This window comes from Uranotaenia lowii, chromosome 1 (assembly GCF_029784155.1).
Source record: "Uranotaenia lowii strain MFRU-FL chromosome 1, ASM2978415v1, whole genome shotgun sequence".
In the NCBI taxonomy this organism is placed as follows: domain Eukaryota; kingdom Metazoa; phylum Arthropoda; class Insecta; order Diptera; family Culicidae; genus Uranotaenia; species Uranotaenia lowii.
In genome coordinates, this window is record NC_073691.1 from 177,355,820 (window position 1) to 177,380,819 (window position 25,000).

Here is a 25,000-nt window from a genome sequence, read left to right on the forward strand (position 1 = left end):
CTGAGTTCACAAATTGAACAGTGATTCTGTTTCTGAATTTTAATTCGATTTCTGAAATGTATGTACAAAAAAAAAAACGATTTTCGAATCTCAATTCTAGATAAAAAAAAAATGAGCCAAGTTTGGAGCCCTCATTCATGAGTCTATTATTTAAATTCTGTTGTTCTGGTTTCATCTTATTTCATTATTTAAATTATTAATTTTTATCTGTATTGTGAATCTGAATTAAAATTTAAATTTGAAATGATGAATATGAATCTAGTTTTCAATTTTAGATCGCCATTAAGAAGCTTTTAATGTTAAAATTTTGTGTATGAATTAAGTTTAAGGACTTCGGGTTTTAATATAAAACTATTTTTTTTCTTTTTTTTTCATATTTTAAAAACTATCATCAAAATACTGAAAATGCATAAGATTTTCAAAAAAAAAAAAAAAAACATAATTCAAATTTGATATGAAATGTAAATCCAAATTTGAACAAGGATTCCAAAGCAGCTTTTCATTTCTAATTGCATTGATTACTCGAACTGAGAAACATGAATCCTAAACTGGATACAGAATTTGAAATACGAAAATAGGAATACAACTTTGGTTATGGGAATTGGGAACCAGAACCTCAGAAATGGGTTTAATTTAATTTGGAATTTAATATTCAGACCTGAATTTCGGTGAACAAGTGAGAAAATTTTGAGAAAAACTGTAGCAGAATTTTGAACTTGGGATGGGTTTTTGGGAATTTGGCATTGGTTGTTAGTTTAGATTGTTTTTCTTGAATAACTTTACTCTAATATAATAATTTAATTATGAATTTAAAATTTTTAGAATAGAATAAAACCTCGCTTGCTTTTTGGACCCTCATGGGGGGACGGGGTGTTAACCACCCCCCCCCCCCCCCCCCCCGTTCCTACGGCCATGCTGAAATGACTTTTTTTTAAACGAACAAAAACACTTACAGGATCTCGATTCCTTACAGGATCTTAATTCTAAGCGTACAACTTTCGAGGATATGATGGCTAGCATCTCACAAATGCTAAAACCACCAAACCACAGGGAGTGTGCTCAAGGAAGCAAATCATGCGGATCTGATAATGATAACTGGTTTATCACTTGTGTAACACTTAGCGATAAATATGAGAACGCGATGACTTTTTTAATGTTGATCTAGATAATTCGTCCGAAATTATTTTCTCTAGGTCAGTTCTAGTTCTGAGAATATTCTCCGACAAAACATGGAAGAACAAACGCACAGAGAGTGCTTTTTCAAGCTATTTATGTTCATTTTAATTCTCCACGCACTAAACTCCATGCAAAATAGTGAGAAATTATATCTCGTCCCGAAGCGAGAACTTATCCTTAACATTACAAGAGACGATACATTTGAATCGGATTGCACAACTTATCGAGAGCAAAATTGAAGTTGATAAGTACTAGTATAGTGTTCTTGCGGATGAAAATCTCTCTCACGGGTGTTTTGATCGATAAATTCTATCGGAGGATAACGATTTTTGGATTCCCTGAGTGTACTATGTATGCCGTGACCGGGACTCGATCTCATGAACGTTGGCTTAGAAGACTTGAAGGCTATCCTCTACGCCAAGGGCTGCGGCTAAATTATTAAACTGAATGACTAAAATGAAAAAATGACTAAAATGAAAAAATGTCTTATATGACTCTAATGACAAAAATGACTAAAGTGACAAAAAATGGCAAAACTGACCAGAATGACAGAAATGACAAAAATGTTTTATCCATATGAAAAGAAGTTTTAAAAAATTCCAAAAATGACAAAAATGACAAAAATGACTGATACGACTAAAATGGCTTAAACGACAAAAACAGTATAAATGATTAAAAATTATAAAAAATTACAAAAATGGCAAAGAATGACAACAATTTTATAAATGACAAAAAATTAAAAACCTGGTATAAAAAAACACCATTTTTGGCTTTAATATGAAGAGTACATTCATCACTAGAAAAAAGTAGGAAAAAAGGTTCAAATTTGATTAGGTAAATAACAAACTGATAAATTATATTAAAATCAAGCAATGATTAGCTAACATTATATGAATATTAAAGTTGCATTTTCCAATCATACTAAAATAGAGTGATGATTTAATTATGGAAGACACTAATTTTGAATTTTTCTCTCTCTTTTGATTTCAGATACAGAATGCTCAAAGTTGCTTCCTTACTCGACACAACAAAATCGCCCAAATGTAACCTGAATCGGCGTGCTGTGCTTCGTTCCGCCCAGATTGTATTCCGCGCAAATGTCTTTCGAAAAAGGTGTTATAAGCTCATATTAGTGTGCTTTTAAAAGTGAATTAAAAAAGTCTTCGACTCATTGAAACTTAACAGTAGTGGACCCACGGCTGCGAAGCTCTGACATTGAACTCCATCCGCCCCCACAGTGAGAGCTCCTAATAAAGGTGGTGAAAATCTGTAGGCCGAGGTCTGATCGGCTGAATATCATGAAGTTGAGTCGGATTGACGAATTGTGGGGCGGCCGACCTTTTGCAGACACACATTGTACATGCAGACAGAAAAGAAAAACACGCCGGTGGCCGACCTCGTAACAATCAATCATACTTTTTCAAACTTTTAGTTTTCTTTTCCTACATTGTTGCGTATTTAGTTTAATTTCGTTTCCAATTTGTGATGTTATGGTATTACTACGTTGTTTTTTAGTTCTTTAGTAGGTTCTCATTTTCAGTATTTGATTCATGTAGCTTCTATTTCGTCCCTTTATTCAGAGCCATTTGTAGGAAGGAAATGTTGTACTGCGTATTCGTCGTTTAAGTGTTTGTCTATGTGAATCACTCTACATGTGTATGTGTGAAGCAGGTGTCTGATCCAGATGGACCCTGCCGCTACCGCGAGTGCTGTAGTCCGGTTCCTACCAGAGACCGAATAAATGCTAACTACAATAATTAGTGAGTAGTTTTAAAACGCATATGATTCGAAAGGCAGTGCCTTTCCGCAAATAGTTGTATGTGTGGACCAACACCGAAGTTGGTCCTGTGTTCGTCTGTTGTCCCTCGTCAACATCAGTATTTTGTACACCGGTGGGGACCGGATCCACACCCCAACGGTTTCTTTCCAAAAACGGAGTGAATCATCCAACTTCAACAACAATCACTGACCTGCCACTTAATAAACAACTGACAACGACGACGAAAACGAAAACCCCGACAATTCCTCCATTGCTCATTCGCTGATGCTACTGCACATCTGAGTCACCTTCAAAGCCGGTGCGCGTTGCTGAGATCGCCTGCTTTCCCCCCAACTCTCAGTTCCGCTAAAAAACCAAACAAAAAACCAACCCCGAGATCCCGTAGCATCCCCAACCCCCAAATTTGTAGTAGAGCATGACATTGACGGTGTCGGAATCGGATAGCAACGGTCTTCGCACTAACCATAACCATCACAACAACAACAATTCGGACATGACCGAATCTCTACCAAGTTCTGAACTCTCCCTGCTAGCAAAACTGGAGGCCGCTAACAAACTGATCGAGAGTGACTCCAAGAGTCTGAATTCGCTGCAAAGTTCGGCGCACAGCCGCAAAAGCTCCGACACGAGTCAGATATCGCTCAACTCGGGGGCGTCCTCGGTCGGCGAGGAGGACATCTGGTCCACATGGGCCGGCATCGTGGCCGACTGGGAGGCGGGCCAGAAGCGGAAGGCCCCCACCGTGAAGGAGTTGGTCCGGAAGGGCATTCCCCATCACTTCCGGGCCATCGTCTGGCAGCTGCTCTGTGGGGCCACCGAAGCGGACAAGAAGCAGTACGCCGAGTACATTAAGGCGACCAGTGCGTGTGAGAAAGTGATCCGTAGGGACATAGCCCGCACCTATCCGGAGCATGATTTCTTCAAGGAAAAGGATGGGCTGGGGCAGGAGGCACTGTTCAACGTGATGAAGGCATACTCGCTTCACGACCGAGAAGTTGGCTACTGCCAGGGGTCCGGGTTCATCGTCGGATTGCTGCTGATGCAGGTGAGTTGGCTCCTTTGTTCGGTAACATCACGTAGTTTACAGCATTTTTAAACTTGGTAAACCTAAAGTAGTTTGGTCGCCAAAACCGAACATGAGGTTAGGAAAAATCTAAGAAAAACAATTTTTGAATTATACGCGTCTGATGATATTTTTCCCTCTACTGCATAAATTATATGCTGTTGAATAAAAAAATTTAAACGGAACCACTTTATTGACCTGTACTTAGAAATTTTTTCAATACCTTTAATTTATGAAATAGTGTAAATTTTTTTTTTATATTTTAAGGTTGAATGTTTCTTACAGCCCTTCCAAGCTAAAAAATGTGAGAAAAAATTTGGAGCTCATAAAAGGCTCGAAGGTCACAACAACTATTCGCAGCGAGTATCTGAAAAAAGCCAACGTCGTTGAATTGTTTTCCCAAAAACTCCCGTTATTTAACTCACACAAAAAAGTAACAATGTAGAAATGTTTTCATATAGCAAAGATGTAAGTGTGCCAAATGTTATTGAAAAATATTGATTTTTGAAAAAGTTATGGTCAAATGAAAATTTAGCCATAGTTATTCCTTAGAGGAGGTCAACGATGTAGAGTAGAGTACTGTCATAAACAATGTTATCAAAAAGATATGCTGCTCATTATGCAGGGTGGCCACAGAACCGGGAAAACCGGGAAAACCGGGAAAAAACCGGGAATTGAAAATCGAACCGGGAAAACCGGGAAAAAACCGGGAATTCAGATCCAAAACCGGGAAAATTTACCAAAGAAAACCGATATTCATTTTTTTTTTCTAAGATTGAATCCCTGATCAAAATTCAAAATTCAATTTCCAAGTCAGAATTTTACAGTTCAAAATTGTGTAAGAAGAATATCTTAAGTTTGGAAATTTTAAACACTCTCAGATTTCTCTTCAACTACCTCAAAATTTAGTTTCTTTTAACTAATTTTACTGGAACCTAGAATTCAAAACTGCCCGAAAAATTAGATGAGAAATTCAAAAAACCTCTTAAAATTTGTTCATTAAACATCATTACAATAGTTTAAAAAAAACTCTCAATCATATAAAAGCAAGCAAATTTCGAATGGAAATGGAAAAAAATGAGAAAACTATATTTTTCCAGTGATAGTTATTAACTTAAGAGTTAGACACAAAACAATCGATCATCTTTATGCACGACACGGTATTTTTCCGTAGCTTAATAATAAAAATTAGACATTGCCGAAAATTTGCATAGTTAAAAAAGAAACCATCTCCTATCAACCACACTGATTGGAAAATTAACTTTTTTCGATCACTGGTCATAATTTATTCAGAAAATTTTAAATTACACTTTTTAAAGCCTGACTATGTTAAGATTCCTTTGAAAATTTGCGAAAAAGTCTAATGAACTGATTTCTAACCTGATCCGTGACGAATATTGAAATAAAATTTAGAAAAAACAGTGTAAATATTTCCTAAATATTCATATTTGTATTTTAAGTGACGCATTTGAGAAAAAAAAATCCTTGAAATTAATGTAAAAAAAGACCCATGTCAAAATAACAAAATTATTGCCATAATATTGATTATTTTTAGTTTATTTCTTTTCGAAAGCACAAGTCAACCAAATAAACGTTCTTCGGTTTGCTAGGGGGGTTGACAGCTAATTTGACTAATTCGAGGGCGACATATCCAAATATGCAGTTTGGTGTTTTCTGCTGGCTCTAGTTTTCGAGATTCAGGGGTTAACTTTAAACAATTTTTAGCCACATTTCAGAACTTTTATAAGATACTCAAATCTTAGGTTTCGATTCAATGATTAACTTTTACGAAGACCGTGAATAGTTGAAACTTTTGAGCAAACTGCGGCGTCCTTTAAATTTGTTTTTCACAGTCTGGTGAATTATGAGAATCTAACGATATTTCGGAATAGTTTTTTAATCAGAAGGAATCAAATATTTTTTTAAAGCATAAGTCAAATCAAGTTTGAAGTATTCAACTAAGTTTTAAATTGAATTTAAATCTTTGATATCGAAAGCTCATAAATATTCTTCAACGATGTCACAAATAGTTACATTTTTTCTATTACTTTTTTAACTTGAGGATTTTTAAACTTGATGATTATTAGTTATCAATGGTCAATGATGTATTTTGCTTAGTACTTAGGAATTTTTAAATTTCAAAACCCAATATCACCAGAACTAGATTTGACAGAATCTAATAAATGATACGAATTCATGACGGCACAATCAATTTGTGAAACAAAGCTTTACAGATTTGAAAAGAAGTACGTACATATCATGTTTTTATTGTAAAATGCATTTTATAACTTAGCTCATAGTTTCTGATAATTTTATGTACACTGTCGAGTCTTTTTCAAAACCTTATTTTTCCACTTTTCAACTTGTTTTTTGCATAAATCCTTAAATTTAGCTTTTGCTTAGCATTTTTTTTGAAGAAATTTATAAGATTTGTTCCTGATACAGGAGTTAATTCCAAGCAAACATTACAAAATATGATATAACTCTTTTATTAACCGGAACAATCATCTAATTTTACCCCGAGAAACTGACTCAACATAAACATTGAACAAATAACAGTTACTTTTTTCACTGAAATTAAATCCACATTTTTCTGCATAGCAAAGCTAATTCTACACTGAATGAAAAATGAAAACTTTGAGATTTTCATTTGATGGAAATATTTTTACTGTAGGAAAATATATCTGTTATTTAATAATTTTAATTGTTAAAATAATGTAGGTACGAAATCAGTTTTTTTTAAATTAGAAATATAGTTTGCAATGTTTGACAGTTCTGAAACATGCTAAAAAATTTTTGTTTTTAAGTTCGAAACCAAATATGGAGTCGTGTGCAGCAGAGAATTAAGAAATGTTTTTTTTTTACTTTGTATTTCTACTACCAAAAATTACATTGTTCTTTTTTGAATTTCTTTCAAAATTTGCAATTTTAATATATCAAAATGTTATCTTGAACTCAAAATCCATGAGTCTTGAAGTTCAGATTTTTTAAATAGTGTAGGTAGTTTAATTCGAGTATCTATCAATCAATTAAAACTGCAAAATTTAATTTTACTACGCTTTGAAAATCAAAAATAAATGTTTCATATTTTTATTAATTTACGATTCTTTTAATTTTATTCTAATAAATTTAGATATCATAATTTTCAATTCCTTTTGTATTTTTTTCCGATATTCATTTTGAAAATGAAATTTCTTAGTTTTACACAAATAAAACAATGGGCGAATCTGAATTGAATAAATGTTTTAAATTTGGTCTATATCTCAAACTTTGAAATGCTGTTGAAAACCCCCAAAACTGTTTAATAGAGACTCTGTAACTTGTTGCCCATATCTTTTTTAAACTTTTGAGGTCAGAATTCAAGATGCAAAAACAATGTTTGGGGAATGGTTTCTAATAAGTTATTCATTGCAACAAGTTGCAAAAAATTTATTTTTTGAACACGAGTCGTAAATTTACCCAACGAGGCTTATCATCCAACTCGGTGGATAATTACGTCGAGTTTTGCAACAAGTGGCGCACACAATTTAATGAAATTTTGAAAAATCCTTTGAAAATCCATTAATTGACCTACAAGAAGTGCATCTTGCAAATAACCACATGTCAATGATTATGCAAAATGACTGAAAATTTGTGATGAAGTAGTGGACTGTAATTTTGCAGACAAAAAACAGTTTGTATTAAAAATTATCGCTTTTCGATAATGTTTTCTGTGTCCAAAAGCTAACTTTTAAGCACTGAATTGTATAAAATACAATTATAATAACGTTTCAAAAATTGAATTTGATTTTTTTTGCAAATATTGACTTCTTTAATTTATAAAAAATCTGTACTGAATTCTAAATAATATATTTTCAAAACTTAGCTTAAACAGAAGACAAGTTCTTCGGAAAATGATAGGGTCAACTTAAGATATCATGAACAAAGATCATGCTTTTGAAAATTTTGCTATATGCCGAGGAAACTGGACAATCAAAGTCTGGAAAACCTTAAATTTTTGTTCGGGAAAACCGGGAAAAAACCGGGAATTTCAAAATGAAAAAATTGTGGCCACCCTGATTATGGCTAATTATAAATTCAAGTGGAAAACTGTATTTTGTGAAATATTTGAGCAGGTTTGGACATTAAAACCACTGCTGTAGCTAAAATAGTGCTATGCAATCCATGCTGCTACTCTGAACGAAACCACAAGGCGGTGGGTAAAATTTCGGCATTTTTGATGATTTGCGCAATGTGCGCAATCTGTTCTGATTTCGTTCTCACGCAATGAAAATTAAATTCCAATAGTTAAAATCCTATACAGGGTTGCTAGTGAACCGAGAAAACCGGGAAAAACTTTGGAATTTCATCGCGTCACCGGGAAACCGGGAAAAAAACGGGAATTTTGGCACCTTACCGAGAAAATTGTCGTGTTTAAAATTTTTTCACGGAATTTCAAAAATATTTTTAAAATAATTTTCTAAATTTAAGAGTAGCTTTTGACAGTTTCAATATACATAGATTTATCTTATAAACGCTTATTGAACGAATCATTAGTAAAAAAACCAAGTTTGAATCGTATTTTTTTATGTGATATTCCGCGTGTGCTACATTTACAAGCAAAACATTTGATGTTTTAAATTTAATAATGAAAATATTATCGACAAAACTAAACACAAAACTGACTACCGTCGAACGTCGATAAGTGAAAGTCCAAGAGACTAAACTCGTTTAAAGAGGTTTCTAACTTAACCAGATTATTTTTTATAGGGGGTCAGCAACATATAAAATCATTAAAGTGATTTAGAAATGCAACTATTCAATGTGTGTATGATAAAAATCCACTGATTTATAAGAAACCAGTTTATGCATATATTTGCTCTTTGGTAACCCAATATTCTTTTGGTACCAACACTTCAATATAATATACTGAAAGCGCCGATGTGGTCTAGTGGATAGGCTGGCGCGAGTCTGGTATTGGTACGCCAGGCGTACTGGGTTCGATTCCCGGTATCGGCAAGAAAAACTTTTGGGTTCGAATCCCATAAGCGAGCTGACAGGTAAGATGTGTTTCATTATATAATTGACTATATAATTGGAATATTCAATCAGTTGCCAGCTGGCCAGGTATATACACGGATGCCGGAATACCTTGAGCTTGAGCTTGAGCTTGGATGAACCATACATTTCAGTAGTTGCTACTCCGTGATTGACAAGAACCATAAAAATTGCACATAGATCCAAATAAATGGGGCTTGGGATTAGCTTACCATTTTCTGTGTGCACGTTTCGAAGGTTCCTCATCTTATATGGTCAATAACGGCGCCGGCCACGTCCTTACGGTTCATCGGGGAAAGGGAAGGATTGTTAGTTCGACTTCCGTTGCTACTAGAGACCGAATACACCTCTAAATCTCCACGGTCGTCACAGGAAGGGTGGTTTGTTAGTGAGTAAGGTAAATAAGATCTGGATTCCCTTTGGGAAGGGATGTGATCAAAGCAAAGTTAAAAATCGTCGCGTCGCACACTATCGAGTACATCGCGTTTTTATACGTCCTAACTAACTAAGTACTTAGCACCGGCGTAGCTCACCGAATTTTACCGCGCGCTTAAGACGAAAAGAGCAAAGCGTCCTAACGTGGCACTTTCATACACGTACAATGCACTTGGCAACGATGCAACTCTCCGAATTTTATCACGCGTTTAAAGTTTAAAACGAGAAGAGCAAGAACGACCTAGCGAGCAAAACACGAACACCGAACTAACCGATCACGTCAATTTTCCCCACACAAACACACACACATACACAAACACACACAACGAACCGACCCTACTGACGAAAAAATTATCCATTACCAAACACTGCACAAGCTATACACGGATGCCGGAATACCTGTAAATAAACTAGCCCACCTGATTGATTCGTTCTTCCAAAATATACCTACATCAACACACGCAATACATTCACCACATAACAGTTCATACGAAGCCATGGGGTCCGGGTATGGTGGCGCGCTGCATTGGAGATTTGTCGAACCTAATAAGGGGCCGTTCAGATACCACGTGGACAAAAAAATGAGATTTTTGACCCCCTCCTCCCCCTTCGTGGACAAGCGTGGACATTTGGAAAACCCCTACCCCCCTCCCCGGATGTCCACGTGGACAGATTTGAAATATGTTTATTTAAAAACCTGTAATTTGACAGTTAAAAAACACCACTTTTTGCCTTTTTGTTATAAAAATGGTTGTTTTTGAAAAAACAAATCGAATAAGAATTTCCTTAAATAATTTTTTTAAATTTTTTAATTTCTAAATTATTATATTTATCACTTGCCTTCAAGTAGCTACTAATTGTTTAAACTTGAAACTGGAAAGCTATGCTATTTTAAGATTTTGATTAGAACATCTTAATATTTATTCTCTTTTAGAAAATATTTTGAAAGTAAGTATGTCCACGTGGACATGACCCAAACCCCTACCCCCCTCTCCGTGGACAAGCGTGGACATTTCCATACCCCCCTCCCCCCCCCCCTAAGTTGTCCACGTGGTATGTGGATGGCCCCTAATCTAAAGCAGGGATTGAAATGCTCTTGCTCAAGCGGCTGAGCATCAAAGCTCTTGAAGCTCGAGAGCGAAGAAAGCTAGAGCCAATTCTAGCCCACCAATAAATGCTCAAATTAAGCTCATACCTCTTCTGGCTCTAGGAGACAAGGTTTTGCATTTTGCTTTGAGTTTGTTAGCTCAAGGAGCCGAAATTTCTTGAGCTTGCTGGCTCAGCAAAATTGTAACACTTGAGCCAAACGATGTGTATTGACTTTGCTATTGTGGTGCTGTGTGAGCCAACGGCTTTTTTATGCACCAGGAACTGTGGAAGGGCTTGTTGGGATTAATAAAATGAATGTTAAAGATTTCTTGTAACTGGTAAAAGTTACCAGCACTAGTAACTATGAAATAGTAAAATTTACAATTTTTCGGGAAAAACGACAAATAAAAGAGCTTTTTGCGAGGATTATTAAAATCAATGTTAGAGAGCTCTAGTAACTAGTAAAAGTTACCAGCACTAGTAAATATGAAATAGTAAAAATAACATTTTTTCGGGAAAAACGCCAAAAGAAAGTGCTTGTTGTGAGGATTATTAAAATCAATGTTAGAGAGTTCTAGTAACTAGTAAAAGTTACCAGCACTAGTAACTATGAAATAGTAAAATTTACAATTTTTCGGGAAAAACGCCAAATGAAAGGGCTTTTTGCGAGGATTATTAAAATCAATGTTAGAGAGTTCTAGTAACTAGTAAAAGTTACCAGCACTAGTAACTATGAAATAGTAAAATTTACAATTTTCCGGGAAAAACGCCAAATGAAAGGGCTTTTTGCGAGGATTATTAAAATCAATGTTAGAGAGTTCTAGTTACTAGTAAAAGTTACCAGCACTAGTAACTATGAAATAGTAAAATTTACAATTTTTCGGGAAAAACGACAAATAAAAGAGCTTTTTGCGAGGATTATTAAAATCAATGTTAGAGAGCTCTAGTAACTAGTAAAAGTTACCAGCACTAGTAAATATGAAATAGTAAAAATAACATTTTTTCGGGAAAAACGCCAAAAGAAAGGGCTTGTTGTGAGGATTATTAAAATCAATGTTAGAGAGTTCTAGTAACTAGTAAAAGTTACCAGCACTAGTAACTATGAAATAGTAAAGTTTACAATTTTTCGGGAAAAACGCCAAATGAAAGGGCTTTTTGCGAGGATTATTAAAATCAATGTTAGAGAGTTCTAGTTACTAGTAAAAGTTACCAGCGCTAGTAACTATGAAATAGTAAAATTTACAATTTTTCGGGAAAAACGACAAATAAAAGAGCTTTTTGCGAGGATTATTAAAATCAATGTTAGAGAGCTCTAGTAACTAGTAAAAGTTACCAGCACTAGTAAATATGAAATAGTAAAATAACATTTTTTCGGGAAAAACGCCAAAAGAAAGGGCTTGTTGTGAGGATTATTAAAATCAATGTTAGAGAGTTCTAGTAACTAGTAAAAGTTACCAGCACTAGTAACTATGAAATACAGACTCCGTTCGTTTTTGGCAACATGCTCGAATATTTTGTGTTGCCAAAATCGAATGTTGCCAAAATCGAACGGTTTTTTTTCTGAAACTTTTTTCTCTTATTTTTACAAAATAACTATTTTGATTATCATTTACGTTATTTTAAGTCAATTCCCGACTATTTTTTGTTTTTTTATAGTTTTTTTTTCTCAGATTTTTGATGCATTTTGCACTACTTTTGTTTTGTTAGTAATCTTTGTTTTTTTTTTGTCATTTTTGCTGTTTTTGTCAATCTTCATCATTTTTAAGATGATTTGACATTTTTAGCCTTTTGTTTGTATTTGTTTTAAATTTTTGTTAAATTTTTCATCTTTTTGTTATTTTTGAGTACTTTATAAATTTTATAAAAAAAATTTGTTTTTGTTGTTGTATTCTATCAACATTTCTGAACGTTAAAACGTTTTTTTGATGATTGTCTAAATTATATTGGTCCTGTTATAGAGAAAACTAAAAGGTTATGTCGCTTCTAAAAACCGTTCGATTTTGGCACATGTGCCAAGGGTCTGTATTTCATAGTTACTAGTGCTGGTAACTTTTACTAGTTACTAGAACTCTTTTATATTGATTTTAATAATCCTCGCAAAAAGCCCTTTCATTTGACGTTTTTTCCGAAAAATTGTAAATTTTACTGTTTCATAGTTACTAGTGCTGGTAACTTTTACTAGTAACTAGAACTCTCTAACATTGATTTTAATAATCCTCGCAAAAAGCTCTTTCATTTGACGTTTTTCTCGAAAAATTGTAAATTTTACTATTTCATAGTTACTAGTGATGGTAACTTTTACTAGTTACTAGAATTCTCTAACATTGATTTTAATAATCCTCGCAAAAAGCCCTTTCATTTGGCGTTTTCCCGGAAAATTGTAAATTTTACTATTTCATAGTTACTAGTGCTGGTAACTTTTACTAGTAACTAGAACTCTCTAACATTGATTTTAATAATCCTCGCAAAAAGCACTTTCATTTGGCGTTTTTCCCGGAAAATTATAAATTTTACTATTTCATAGTTACTAGTGCTGGTAACTTTCACTAGTTACCAAAACCGTCCAACATTTATTTGAAAAATCCATGTTACAAGCCCTTTTTCTAGTTACTTCACTTGTGCACAAAAACGCAGGCGTTGGCTCGAACAGCAGCAGTGAAAACAAGCTCAACGAATTTGAATCGGTTGAGCCAACAAGCTCAAGCTCCTCTGGAGGCATGAGCTAACGGGTTCACGAGGCAAAAAAAGAGCTAAGGTTTCTTCCAAATAAGAGCTTAGCAATGCGAAGCTCCGGAGACTAAAACGATAGGAGCTTCGTCGATTGCTTTGTAAGCGGAGCTATGGAAATAAAGAGCTATGAAGCTCGCTCAAATGAGCCTAATTTTCAATCCCTGCTCTGGAGGCATGAGCTAACGGGCTCACGAGGCAAAAAAAGAGCTAAGGTTTCTTCCAAATAAGAGCTTAGCAATGCGAAGCTCCGGAGACTAAAACGATAGGAGCTTCGTCGATTGCTTTGTAAGCGGAGCTATGGAAATAAAGAGCTATGAAGCTCGCTCAAATGAGCCTAATTTTCAATCCCTGATCTAAAGAATGCATGTGAACCCATACTTTGGCAGAAACTGCGGTGAATCTGTGCACCCATGGTGGATTACCAACAACAACCAACAACACTGCAATACAATATACTGGTTTTTTTTTTTTGTTTCGATTATAGTCGTTTTACCATCTTTATGGCATTCGCCACTTTATCAACGGTACAGTTGGCGGATCGTTATTGAAAAACTTATCCGGTACAACTGTGTTCGATGTTTACTCTTGGGCTTGAACTCGCGGACATCGGCTCAGGAGACAACAGACTTGCCAACTGAGCTATATCACAAGCCAGCAATATACTGGTGTTTTCTCTGATTTCCTTTGTCTAGTCTGGAAATGGACTCTAGCTTATTAGACTGAGTCGATTTGGGGTCATTTTGGAATTTCTCAAACCTTGTGGTCTAAAAAGCTTCGTATTGGTCCAAAACTCATCCTTGATTTTTTGCTAAATTTTTAAGTAACGTTTACATGAGTAAATTTGAACTTTTAGGTTTGTATGGGAAAATTGAATATTTTGTACTGAAAAATCAACATCACTTTTGTTTCGTCTGTGGAACCGAGCCAGCTTATGGTTTTCATGCCAATTTATAAAATTCCTAAAGGAAATTTTCCGCTGAACAACTTTGTCGAAGACCTTAACTTCGTATCTTATTAGGAAAAAAAGTTATTAGCTGTTTAACAGGGGTATGTCTTTTCGCACTGATAAACAATAAATTCAATACGAAGCTTTTTAGACCCCAGGGTTTGAGAAATTCCAAAATGACCCCAAATCGACTCAGTCTACTAGCTTATAGAGGTTTTACACTGTCACATTGATGAGGTTTTGTGCTTCAAAAAGCTTGGGATTTGGTGTTTTCTTTCACTAATAGAGGTTTCTCGCTTATCCAGGTTCGACTGTACCAGTTTAGTTTAAATTAATTTATGCAAAGAGCAAATAACTTGGCAGCGTAAGACGTTTTCAAGCACGGTTATACCTTTTTTATCAGAAAAAAAAATTGAATTTTGAATGTTGTTGTTGTGCATTTCGTTTGAATTGGCCTGAGGAACAAAGCATTTTATCGCAAGTGTTTAGTTTTTAACTCTTCCTACGTTAAACTTTTGCTAAATGTCTAATGTAAAAATTGTATCGAAGCACTAGCGAAGCTAAAGCACTACTAAAGTTATTCATTGTTTTGTATTGGAAGGATATTTTTTCTAAAACTTGCTTAAGTTTTGTACAAAAAAATATAACTGTATTCAGGAAATAACTAAATATTTTCCTGCAATCTGATAATTTTAAGATTTGTTAGACAAATCCATATTCAAGTTTACAAGCTGATTTGATATTATATTTGGATGTTTTTTACATATTTCTATACAAACTATACAATTTTTTTCTATCTATTATATAAAATTCTCTTGTAACGGTGTTTGTAGTACTACTCCTCCGAAATGACCCAATCGATTCAAATGAAATTATTTTTAAAATATTCTGTAGCCATGCGAATCGGTTTATATTGAATAAAAACAACACAAAGTCGCATCAGTTGTCCGTAATAATTAAATTTGTAGTTTTTCGAATGAAATAAAAGTCATGGCTTCCATTTTTTTGAGATTTTTTTTCCTTTGGGCGGTTTGTTTTTCGCCTCCAAGGTCGAGGCGTCGCGAGCAGACGTCGTTAGAAGATAGTAACCATGGCATAGCATACTGATCAGTGAGAATATTTTGGCGCGTATTTCTCAACCAAGTATATTTTCAATGCAAGTGGTGGCGATATGAAGCCTTGATGTGATTCCTAGCTCATTTCTACAGCACATGGTTATGCATGACGCCAAGATGTGACTCAGGTTGACATTTTGCTGATCGGATAAAACATATAATATTTGTTTTACCAAAATCTGAAATTGAAAAGTCGTGCATCCATTTTTAGAGATTTTCTTTTCTTCGAGGGGTTTGTTTTTCGTCTGCATGGGCGAGGCGTCGCTAGCAAACGTCGTTACAAGATAATAGTAACCAAAGCATACTGTTCATTGATCGCTGGAAAAATTTAAAAATAAGGCGCCTATTTCTCAACCAAGTACCTATATTTCTTATGCACGTGGGGGCGATATGCAAACTAGATGTGTTTTTTTTCTTGCTTATTTTATTTGTACACAGCACATGGTAATAAATGACGCCTAGATGTTACACGGATTGATATTTTATCGATCGAATCAAAACCATATAAACGATTTCAAATATCAAAACCATTTTTAATTCGTGTTAATTTAAGTAGTAAATTGTTGTCAAAAAATATGAACTTGGTAAAGATAAATATGAAATATTGTTATGATACTTTGAGGACGTTTGAAAATAAGAAATTGGGAAGCTTTACATTCAATTTCGTATAATCCAATACGCCTATTCTAGGCTAGACACATTAACTGAACAAAAGTCTATTCTCTTCTAATTTGTTTAATTATAGAGGATTTCAACCAACTTGGCCATTCGTCCTCTCAACAGGAGCCTGTTCTTTGAAATAGATTAGATAGAATTGAAGTTTTAAAAGGCCGAATGAACTATTTGATTTTTTGCAAACGTAAATCGAAGTTATCAATAAAATAATCTACTTTTTAATAACAAAAGTGAGGATATGCATTTTCCGGAAGAATTTCTAACTATCAACTATCAAACTAATTAAGCAAACTATCAACTTTTACAAAAAATGTATACATTATTTCTTCATCTAAAAATTGTTGGGCCCAAATACAATTTTGATTAAATAAACTTAAGTTTTTTTAAAAATCATTCACCAAAACTGTGTACACGTTTACTGTTTGTTTATACACAATTCAAGTACAAACTTAACATGAAAATTGTGTTTTTGTTTTACATATTTTGGCTATAAAGAAGAGACTTTTGATTCACTTTTTTGTTGAAAAGTTTTTTTGTGATTGATATTCCAGGGGCAGCAGATTTTTATGATGAACTTTTAATATGACCTGATAGTGTTAAAAATAATATTAATTCCTGTAATTTCTTAGGTGGAATAAGTGAAAACGCGCAATTTAGCTATGAAACATCTACAATTTAAGAATTTTATCTTCAAAATGGCCAGAAAGGATATCCCGAGTGTTGAATCTGAAGCTGATATTCAAAATTATTATAAAGGTCTCTGTAAATCAAGGTCTTTTGGTTGAACAGCATTCAGTGAAATTGAAGTACCAAGCATTAATTTATTCCTGAGAAAAACTTAGGATATAGCAATGAAAGTTGATAAAACAGACAAACAAGAACAAGTATTAAATTAATTTTAAAGTCTTTTCACTGACGCATCTAAAAAGACCTATGTGTTTTCACTTGCCCCAATAAATGGGATAAATATATACTTTGATATTTCTTTTTGTCAACATAACTAATATTTTTTTTGAAAATATTACTTTTTCCAGAGCATATGAAAGTTGAACTGTGGTGATATTCGTTAGGATTTGACCGGTGTTTCATTTTTGAAAATTAAGATTTCAAGTAAAAAAGACACATAATTTTTATTAAGGTTATGTTTATATGATAATTTCCAGGAAATAAAATGAACTCATGAAACCATCGTAGCCTGAACAGATTATTTATTTTCAATCTATTGAATTTTAAAAAAAATCTGCTTATCAATTAAATGTTATTAAATCTTGAAAATATAACGTAATCCTAAATGAAATCGCAGATCACCACCAACAATGTTCAGGAAATTTAGAAATCAGAAATGCTTGAATTAAAATCTTTAAAATAATGGGTGAATATATCTAAACATATGTTTTCCTCTTTTCAAAACCAATCGTTTCTTTGATTCATTGGGTTAAAGTTCAAAGGAATTAATTTGCATTTTTTGCTTGAATGAAAAAAAAAGGAATTAAGCAATACACAAAATCACCAGATTTAATGCCATGACAAGTGCTGTAGGGAACACTTTAAGTAAAAATGTTTAAAGTCTATAACTTAAGTATCAGGCGAAACTTTTTGGAAATGATTTGGTGAAAATATGGATTTTAATTCAAACTGCTTCGAAGCATGTGAATGGTGAATAATAAGCTGTTTGGTTGGTTAGTAAAAAATCTTTTCTTATGTCTTTCATTTCTACAGCTCTAAAAAATACACCATCCAAAGCTTATTGGGAGCTGAAAGCGCTGCGTTAGGCAAAATATTTGGCGAATAATCCAAAAATTGTCCCGATATTAAAAACAATAAAACAAAACGAAATAAATCTACTGAATGGAATACAGCAAATGAAACATACATATTATCAACATACAGTTATTTATTTAACAAGTTACAAAAATTGGATTTTAAAAGACCCGTTGAGTTTGAATTCTTTAGTTTAATTTTGATAGAATTGAGCGGGACGATTCGAGAAAAGGGAAGGAAGGGAAATGTAAAGAAAACTAGGAAAAATAGAAAATGGATGCCAAATTGAACATGGTAAGACGAAGTTTACCGGGTCTGCTAGTAACTCTATAAAAATTCTAGAAAATTTTACAGTTGCTGAAAAGTACATACCTACTATACAGAGTATGGTGGGGTAAAAGTACGACCTTAGTGCTATCCTATTTTTAGAAAATTTTGCAGTTGTTTTTCTAAAAAATCAAGAACAGCATTGGATTCCTTAGACTTTTATCGCTCTTCTAAAAAATTACGAAGATAATCGATCAACGCATTTGATAGCATTAGTGAAAATGCCGAACTACTATCGAAACGTACTCTTACCCCACCTCTGGGGCAAAAGTTCGAATGATGTGGGGTAAAAGTACGACCATTCAGAATTCCACAATTTAGCATGAAGTCAAGAGGAAAATTATTTAATATCAATTTTTGCTTACTTCTGTGTTCGCTTTTGATACAAATCCTATACATGGGTTCTTCACTAATTGTCCATATTCATCAGGTTTACGAAATCCAGTCTCATCATATTTGAGCAATTTTTCGCGCGTGCAAGTCTTTGTAGAAACAAAAATATGCGCTGAGGTTCCCAGTGAATTTTAGAAAGAAGTTAAAACTTTCCGTTCAGATTTACTTCAGTAGACTCTGTATATCATTGGTACTTTTGCCCCATTTGCAGTTCGTACTTTTGCCCCTTCAAAGTTTCTTGTGATTCACAGTTTATTTTGCAAAACAGAGAGATATTAATTAAATTCTTTCTTCGGCATTTGCTAGTGGTTGAAAACAACTAAACAGACACATTTAGACTTTCATTGAAAGCCAGAATTTTGATTGGTCAAACATGTTTGTCGTAATTTTAAATATTACATCATTTGGGCAAAAAAGCTGCTTTACCTCATATTTCGGAGTATTTTCAATTTTTCCAATAAAAAATTTGTCGGGATGAATGCAGCCCAGATCACTATCAATCCACGCCAGAAATTTAGAATTTTTCTGTTCTTGGTTTGTGATAATTTCAAAACGTACTTTTACCCGACTCGTACTTTTACCCCACCTTACCATTATAGTTTCAAGATCAATTTAACAGGACTTATTTTTGTAATATTGTTTAAATTGTGGAGCAAAACAACGATTAGATGCCATTTTCGTTATATTCGTTTTAAAAAATCATGAGAACCTGTCAATTTGATACGAAAAGACAACGTGTTAAAAGACGCCAAAGTATTTGTCATGATATATAACAAGACTGATTAAGAAATTTTGGGATAAAATTGTTAAAAATGTGAGGCCCATGAGACATTGTTTTTTTATTCACCATTATTTTATTTTAAAAATGTGTATAATGAATGGGCATATCATCATTTACAACCGGGAAATAACCTGGAAAAAACCGGGAAAAACTTTGGAATTTCAAAACGAAAAATCGCAAGCAACCCTGAATAATAATATATGGAGCTTACTCGAAAATTCTCTGGCTACAACTTTGCCGAAGACGGCAAAGCGGTAGGAGTAGCAGAAAATAGTTTTAAACTGTAGACACAGGTTGTGTCCAAAATTCTTCGAAGTAATAGGGTTAGTTGCCCTACTTTGGACCCATCAAGCGGTGGTTTTTAAATAATCAAGGTTTTCTCACAAATGGACGGGAAATTTATATCCTTCAGGAAGTTCATTTATAAATCATGATCTTATCTGCAAGTTTCAATGAAAATTTTCAACATGGGTTTCGCCATAATTGATACTAAATATTGATACTAAAATACTATATACTAAACAGTAAAAATGCTCTGGGTTAAAATTTTATGTCGTGCCAGCTTTTTTTAAATGGTTGCACGTCTTTTAAATCATCTAATCAGCCATCATGTGAGCTAGGGAGCAGATATTGGGTGCGAAAGCTCATTTTGTGAACTGATAGTTAAAATGCAAACCAGTTTGCCCTTTTCGGAGGGGTCGCCCATATTAACCGTCTACTGATTTGACGATATTGTTATCGAAAATCAAGAAAAATCTTTGTTGAAATTTTCACATAGGGGTCAACTGCAAAGGTTATCCGATACTTCGCATTGAGTTATGTATACATGAAAACAAAATCATCTTAAAACCATATTTGTGCACAAATACAGCAGAATTTTAGATATTTAATCGGTTTTTCCTATATTTGTCCCTCTTCACCCCATTACATCGAATCGGTATCGAATCTTCTTGTCAAATCACACATCAAATATATGAATGAACCAACCATGTTAGAGTTATAGCCAAATCAACCAGATATTGGTATATTCTAGCAACCGGCAACTGAGAACATTGTAAGCTATGTTATAAGATCGAATCAACTTTACATGATAGCTGTTCATTTTAGATAAGGATGCTGATTAAACAAAATGTGGAATACAATAACCTATGCATATATCAGTATCACGGAAGAATGGAATAAATTTTTGTAACTTAAACGATTTTTATTCGTATATTCGTTTAAAAAAATTGTTTTCCCTGGGAATGGTGCCTAGCACTTTTCTTTAAATTGGCAATTTTTACGTTTTCTCTATAAAAACAAGACTCAGCTAGTATAACTGTCTTTCTATGCTAGATGCCGGAAGAGGACGCATTCTCGGTGCTAGTGCAGATCATGCAGCAGTACCGGATGCGGGACATGTTCAAACCTTCGATGGCCGAACTCGGTTTGTGCATGTACCAGCTGGAGAACATCGTGCAGGAACAGATCCCGGAGCTGCATCTGCACTTCCAGTCCCAGAGTTTCCAAACGTCGATGTACGCTTCGAGTTGGTTCCTTACGCTTTATACGACGGCACTCAACTTGACCCTCAGCTGCCGGATCATGGACGTGTTCCTCTCTGAGGGGATGGAATTTATCTTCAAGGTTGCGATTGCGTTGCTGCTGATCGGAAAGGACACTTTGCTTTCGCTGGATATGGAAGCGATGTTGAAGGTTTGGACGATTGGCAGAACAATTGCGGTATTTTTGCTAATTTAAACCTTTTTTTTACAGTACTTCCAAAAAGAGCTTCCACAAAAAGTGGAAAACGATAGCGACGGTTTGTTCAATCTCGCATTCCAGGTGAAAATTAACACTAAAAAAATGAAGAAAATGGAAAAGGAATACGCCGATCTGCGGAAAAAGGAACAGGAAGAAATGGTTGAACTAAGGGTGAGTTTTCAGAAAAAAATCCATTTTGCAAAAGATGTCAAAATTTTCCGTCTTTTCCAATTACAGCGATTGCGAAGCGAGAATCGGTTGCTGAAGAAGCGCAACGAGCTGCTGGAGGCCGAGAGTGCTGAGTTGGCCGATCGTCTCGTTCGCGGTCAAGTGTCCCGGGCAGAAGAGGAGGAAACCAGCTTCAACATCCAGAACGAGCTGCTCGCTCTCAGACGAGCCCATCTGGAGGTGTCCCATCAGCTGGAACAGGCGAACGAGGAAGTTCGCGCGCTCAGCTTGCGACTGCAGGAAAATGTAAGTCATTCTTTGTTGTTTTTATAATACGCCAGCAACAGAACGTCCCAGCCGTTAAATGGTAGATTATTATAATTAACACTTGTCCTGACATTTGTTCCGCAACACAATGCTGCTGCCTTAACGTACGATAGAATGCGGATAATTCGCTCGAATCTGTAAGTGACCATTGCTTGACTGTTTCACTCCACCTACCTCGTTTATCATTCACGAAGCAAAAGCCGCCCAACTGAAATTTAGTACCTACAATAGATTAGGTTACATTTGCATGAACATGTGTTGTAGAACTTACTATTTGTAGCTTTGATTCTTGTAATTTTTTTGCTTTTAATTGTTTTAATTATCGGAACATTGTGTGATCTAGCGACCCACAATCTTCAAAATAAAATCTGAAATGTGTACAAATTGTTTCAGATTATAGTTTACAGATTCTATAAACCCATCAATTTTTGGTTTTTAAATTATTTTTTGAACCACCCTTTTGAAAAATTCCTGGACAGTCCTAGTGAAAAATTATGTTTAAAGTAGATGTCTTATTAACGTAATTTATTTTCTAAAGCGATTCTGAAACATTTCATATAAAGCTCCCAGAATGTCGATGTTTGAGCAAACATTTTCTTCGAATTTAAGGCCTTTTTTCGATTTTCCCGATTTTCTATGCCCCCCCCCCCCCTCTTTGCATTTTTTTAGAGTCAAATCTAAATTTTAAGTGCTTTAAGGCACCCCTTAATCAAGTCCAATTGAGCTGAAATTATGTACAGGTCAGTTTTTTTTGGCCAGTATAAAAAATATACATGGTCGGTTTTCGTAATACATAGTGAATATAGAACAAATTTGCACAAATATAGAAGTTTTTACGTTAAGCACAACCAGTAAATCATAACTTGAAGAAGCATTTCGAGTAATCGGAAATCTTTAACAAGAGTTCGGTAATTTGTTTTACCAACTATTATTATTTGGTAAAAATTTACCGAACGTGTGGTGCTTCAAATGCTGAATCGATATTTTTGAGGTTTTTTTTTTGTATGAGCAAATCCTCTGCGACCAATTTATTTGATCTATTGTGGAGTAACCCTATTTACTATTTGTCTGATTAGGTCGTACTGTTATCATTAATTGAGATGTCAGTTGTAGACGAAATCAAGACATAATTCCAGTTTGGGATGGTGTTTCTTATGAATCCCACCACCTTACTGGCCTTCATCTTCCAAATATCATCGGGCGTTAGGATTCGCTTACCAAAAACTTTTAGTCGATGTGTCATAAGATATCCACAGTCACACATTAAGTGCTCTGCAGTTTCTACTTCAGTTTTACAGAATCGGCACATATCATTACTAAGTTTGCCAATTTTTTTAAGGTGGTAATTGCATGGACAATGCCCTGTTAAAAGGTCTGTAAATGTTTTCAGATCACTTTTCGACAGGCTCAAAGGGTCGCGAGTTTTCTTTGAATCGGGCTTTATGAATCTTTTTGATTGCCTAGCACCAATAGCTACAAGCCATTTGAATTTTATTTTTAAGTTTTCCCAAGTTTCTAGTTCATTGTTAAGTGCACAAGTTGATACTCCTCAGAAAGGTTCCGGCCCGGTCATTGGCCCTTCCGATCCTCTCCGGTAAGGTTCTATAAATATTGGAATATTTCGATAATAACTATCGAGCACCCACATTTTTCGGTGAATCTTATTGGCAGATTGACAATTGCAACTTTGCACAGTTACAGGTCATAAGAATACCGAAAGGGGTAAAAGTGCCAAAATTGAAAAAAAAAAACTAAGATAAGCATCTAGAACGAATTCTTGACCGCTTTTTAAATCATAATTTCATTCAATTATTTTCTTGACTGGAGGTTGACAAGACCAGGTCTATCTTCATAAAATTTCTTAACTTACAGTACCAGAGTAAATTTCTCATAAAAACAGCAAAAAAAAAAAAATTATAAAAATATTAATTGACTCTTGAAGAAATAAATAAGGTATTTATGTTTTCTTACACATATAACAAGATCAAAACATCTGAATGTGAAAATTTGTTGGTGGCAAAGGGGTTTAAGTGAACTTACTTGGTGAAAATACGAATTAATGCATGTGTTTGGAACCAAAGGGGTATAAGTGCCAAAATTTAAAAAAAAAATATAACGCCTCAATTAACAAGAAATAAACATTGTTTTTCTGGAAAATGTTGTAAAATGCTTTGTTTTCATTGAGAAGATCATTCTCGTGGAAAAATTTCTTAATAATAAATGGAATTTACTGAAACACAACGAAGTTCAAGTGCTTTTTTTTCTCGAAATCAGCATTTATGCACTTATACCCCTTTGGCTTCAAGGGCCTCATATGCTCAAAATTCGATAAGAATACAACTTTCCGTGGTTTACTGGATTGATCCAATTTTCTATAAAAAAAAAACAAAATTTACGAAGTAACTTAAAATTATGTAAGGTACACCGGGGTAAGTGTGGTCTAACCACCTCGCTCGTTGCGCCCCCGCTCGTCTTGTTCCTACCGGATTCGTAGCGAACACCTGTTTTGCAGGACAGTCGTCCGGCATTCTCGCAACATGTCCCGCCCAGCGTATCCGGCCAGCCTTCACCACCTTCTGGATACTGGGTTCGCCGTAGAGGCGCGCGAGCTCGTGGTTCATCCTTCGCCTCCACACTCCGTTCTCCTGTACGCCGCCAAAGATGGTTCTTAACACTCGTCGCTCGAATACTCCGAGTGTACGCAGGTCCTCCTCGAGCAATATCCATGTCTCGTGCCCGTAGAGAACAACCGGTCTAATGAGCGTCATATACAGGTTACACTTCGTGCGAGGGCTAAGTCTTCTCGACCGCAGTTGCTTGTGGAGTCCATAGTAGGCACGACTTCCGCTGATAATTCGCCTCCGGATCTCACGGCTGGTGTCATTGTCTGCGGTCACCAGTGAGCCGAGATAGACAAAGTCTTCGACTATCTCCAGCTCGTCGCCGTCGATCGTGACCTTGTTATTACTGGACAAGCGGGTTCGGTCGGTCTCGGATCCGCAGGCCAGCATGTACTTCGTCTTGGACGTATTAATCATCAACCCAATCCTTCCTGCTTCGCGTTTCAGTTTGCGGTAGATCTCCTCCACCGCCGCAGATGATCTGCCGACTATATCAATGTCATCGGCAAAGCAGATAAGTTGACTGGATCTGTTGAAAATCGTGCCCCGCATTTCGCCCACCGCTCGTCGAATAACACCTTCTAGCGCCACGTTGAACATCATGCAGGATAGACCATCACCTTGTCGAAGCCCCCTGCGCGATTCGAATGAACTCGACAATTCACCCGAAATCCGCACACAGCACTGCGTTACATCCATCGTCGCCTTGATCAGTCTGATCAGCTTCCCGGAAAAGCCGTTCTCGTCCATGATTTTCCATAGCTCGTTACGGTCGATCGTGTCGTATGCGGCTTTGAAGTCGATGAATAGATGATGCGTAGGGACTTGGTGTT

The 25,000-nt window shown here is 35.2% G+C and overlaps 1 protein-coding gene across 1 annotated transcript; it reads left to right on the forward strand.

Annotated features, from left to right (window-relative positions):
* Positions 1–2,756: 2,756 nt before the first annotated feature.
* On the forward strand, positions 2,757–24,531 carry LOC129737718 (ecotropic viral integration site 5 ortholog-like). The gene is made up of 5 exons (XM_055728879.1): positions 2,757–4,001; positions 20,644–21,003; positions 21,064–21,222; positions 21,289–21,525; positions 21,660–24,531. The coding sequence occupies exons 1-5, from the start codon at positions 3,372–3,374 to the stop codon at positions 21,756–21,758; spliced, it is 1,485 nt and encodes a 494-aa protein (XP_055584854.1). The 5' UTR covers positions 2,757–3,371; the 3' UTR covers positions 21,759–24,531.
* The last annotated feature ends 469 nt before the right edge of the window (positions 24,532–25,000 follow it).

Excerpts from the sequence above, each read along its gene's own strand:
- LOC129737718 (XM_055728879.1), top strand. The coding sequence starts at position 3,372 with ATGACATTGACGGTGTCGGAATCGGATAGCAACGGTCTTCGCACTAAC. Across the intron at positions 4,002-20,643 it reads TCGGATTGCTGCTGATGCAG|ATGCCGGAAGAGGACGCATT; the intron begins GTGAGTTGGCTC and ends TTTCTATGCTAG. Across the intron at positions 21,004-21,063 it reads ATATGGAAGCGATGTTGAAG|TACTTCCAAAAAGAGCTTCC; the intron begins GTTTGGACGATT and ends TTTTTTTTACAG.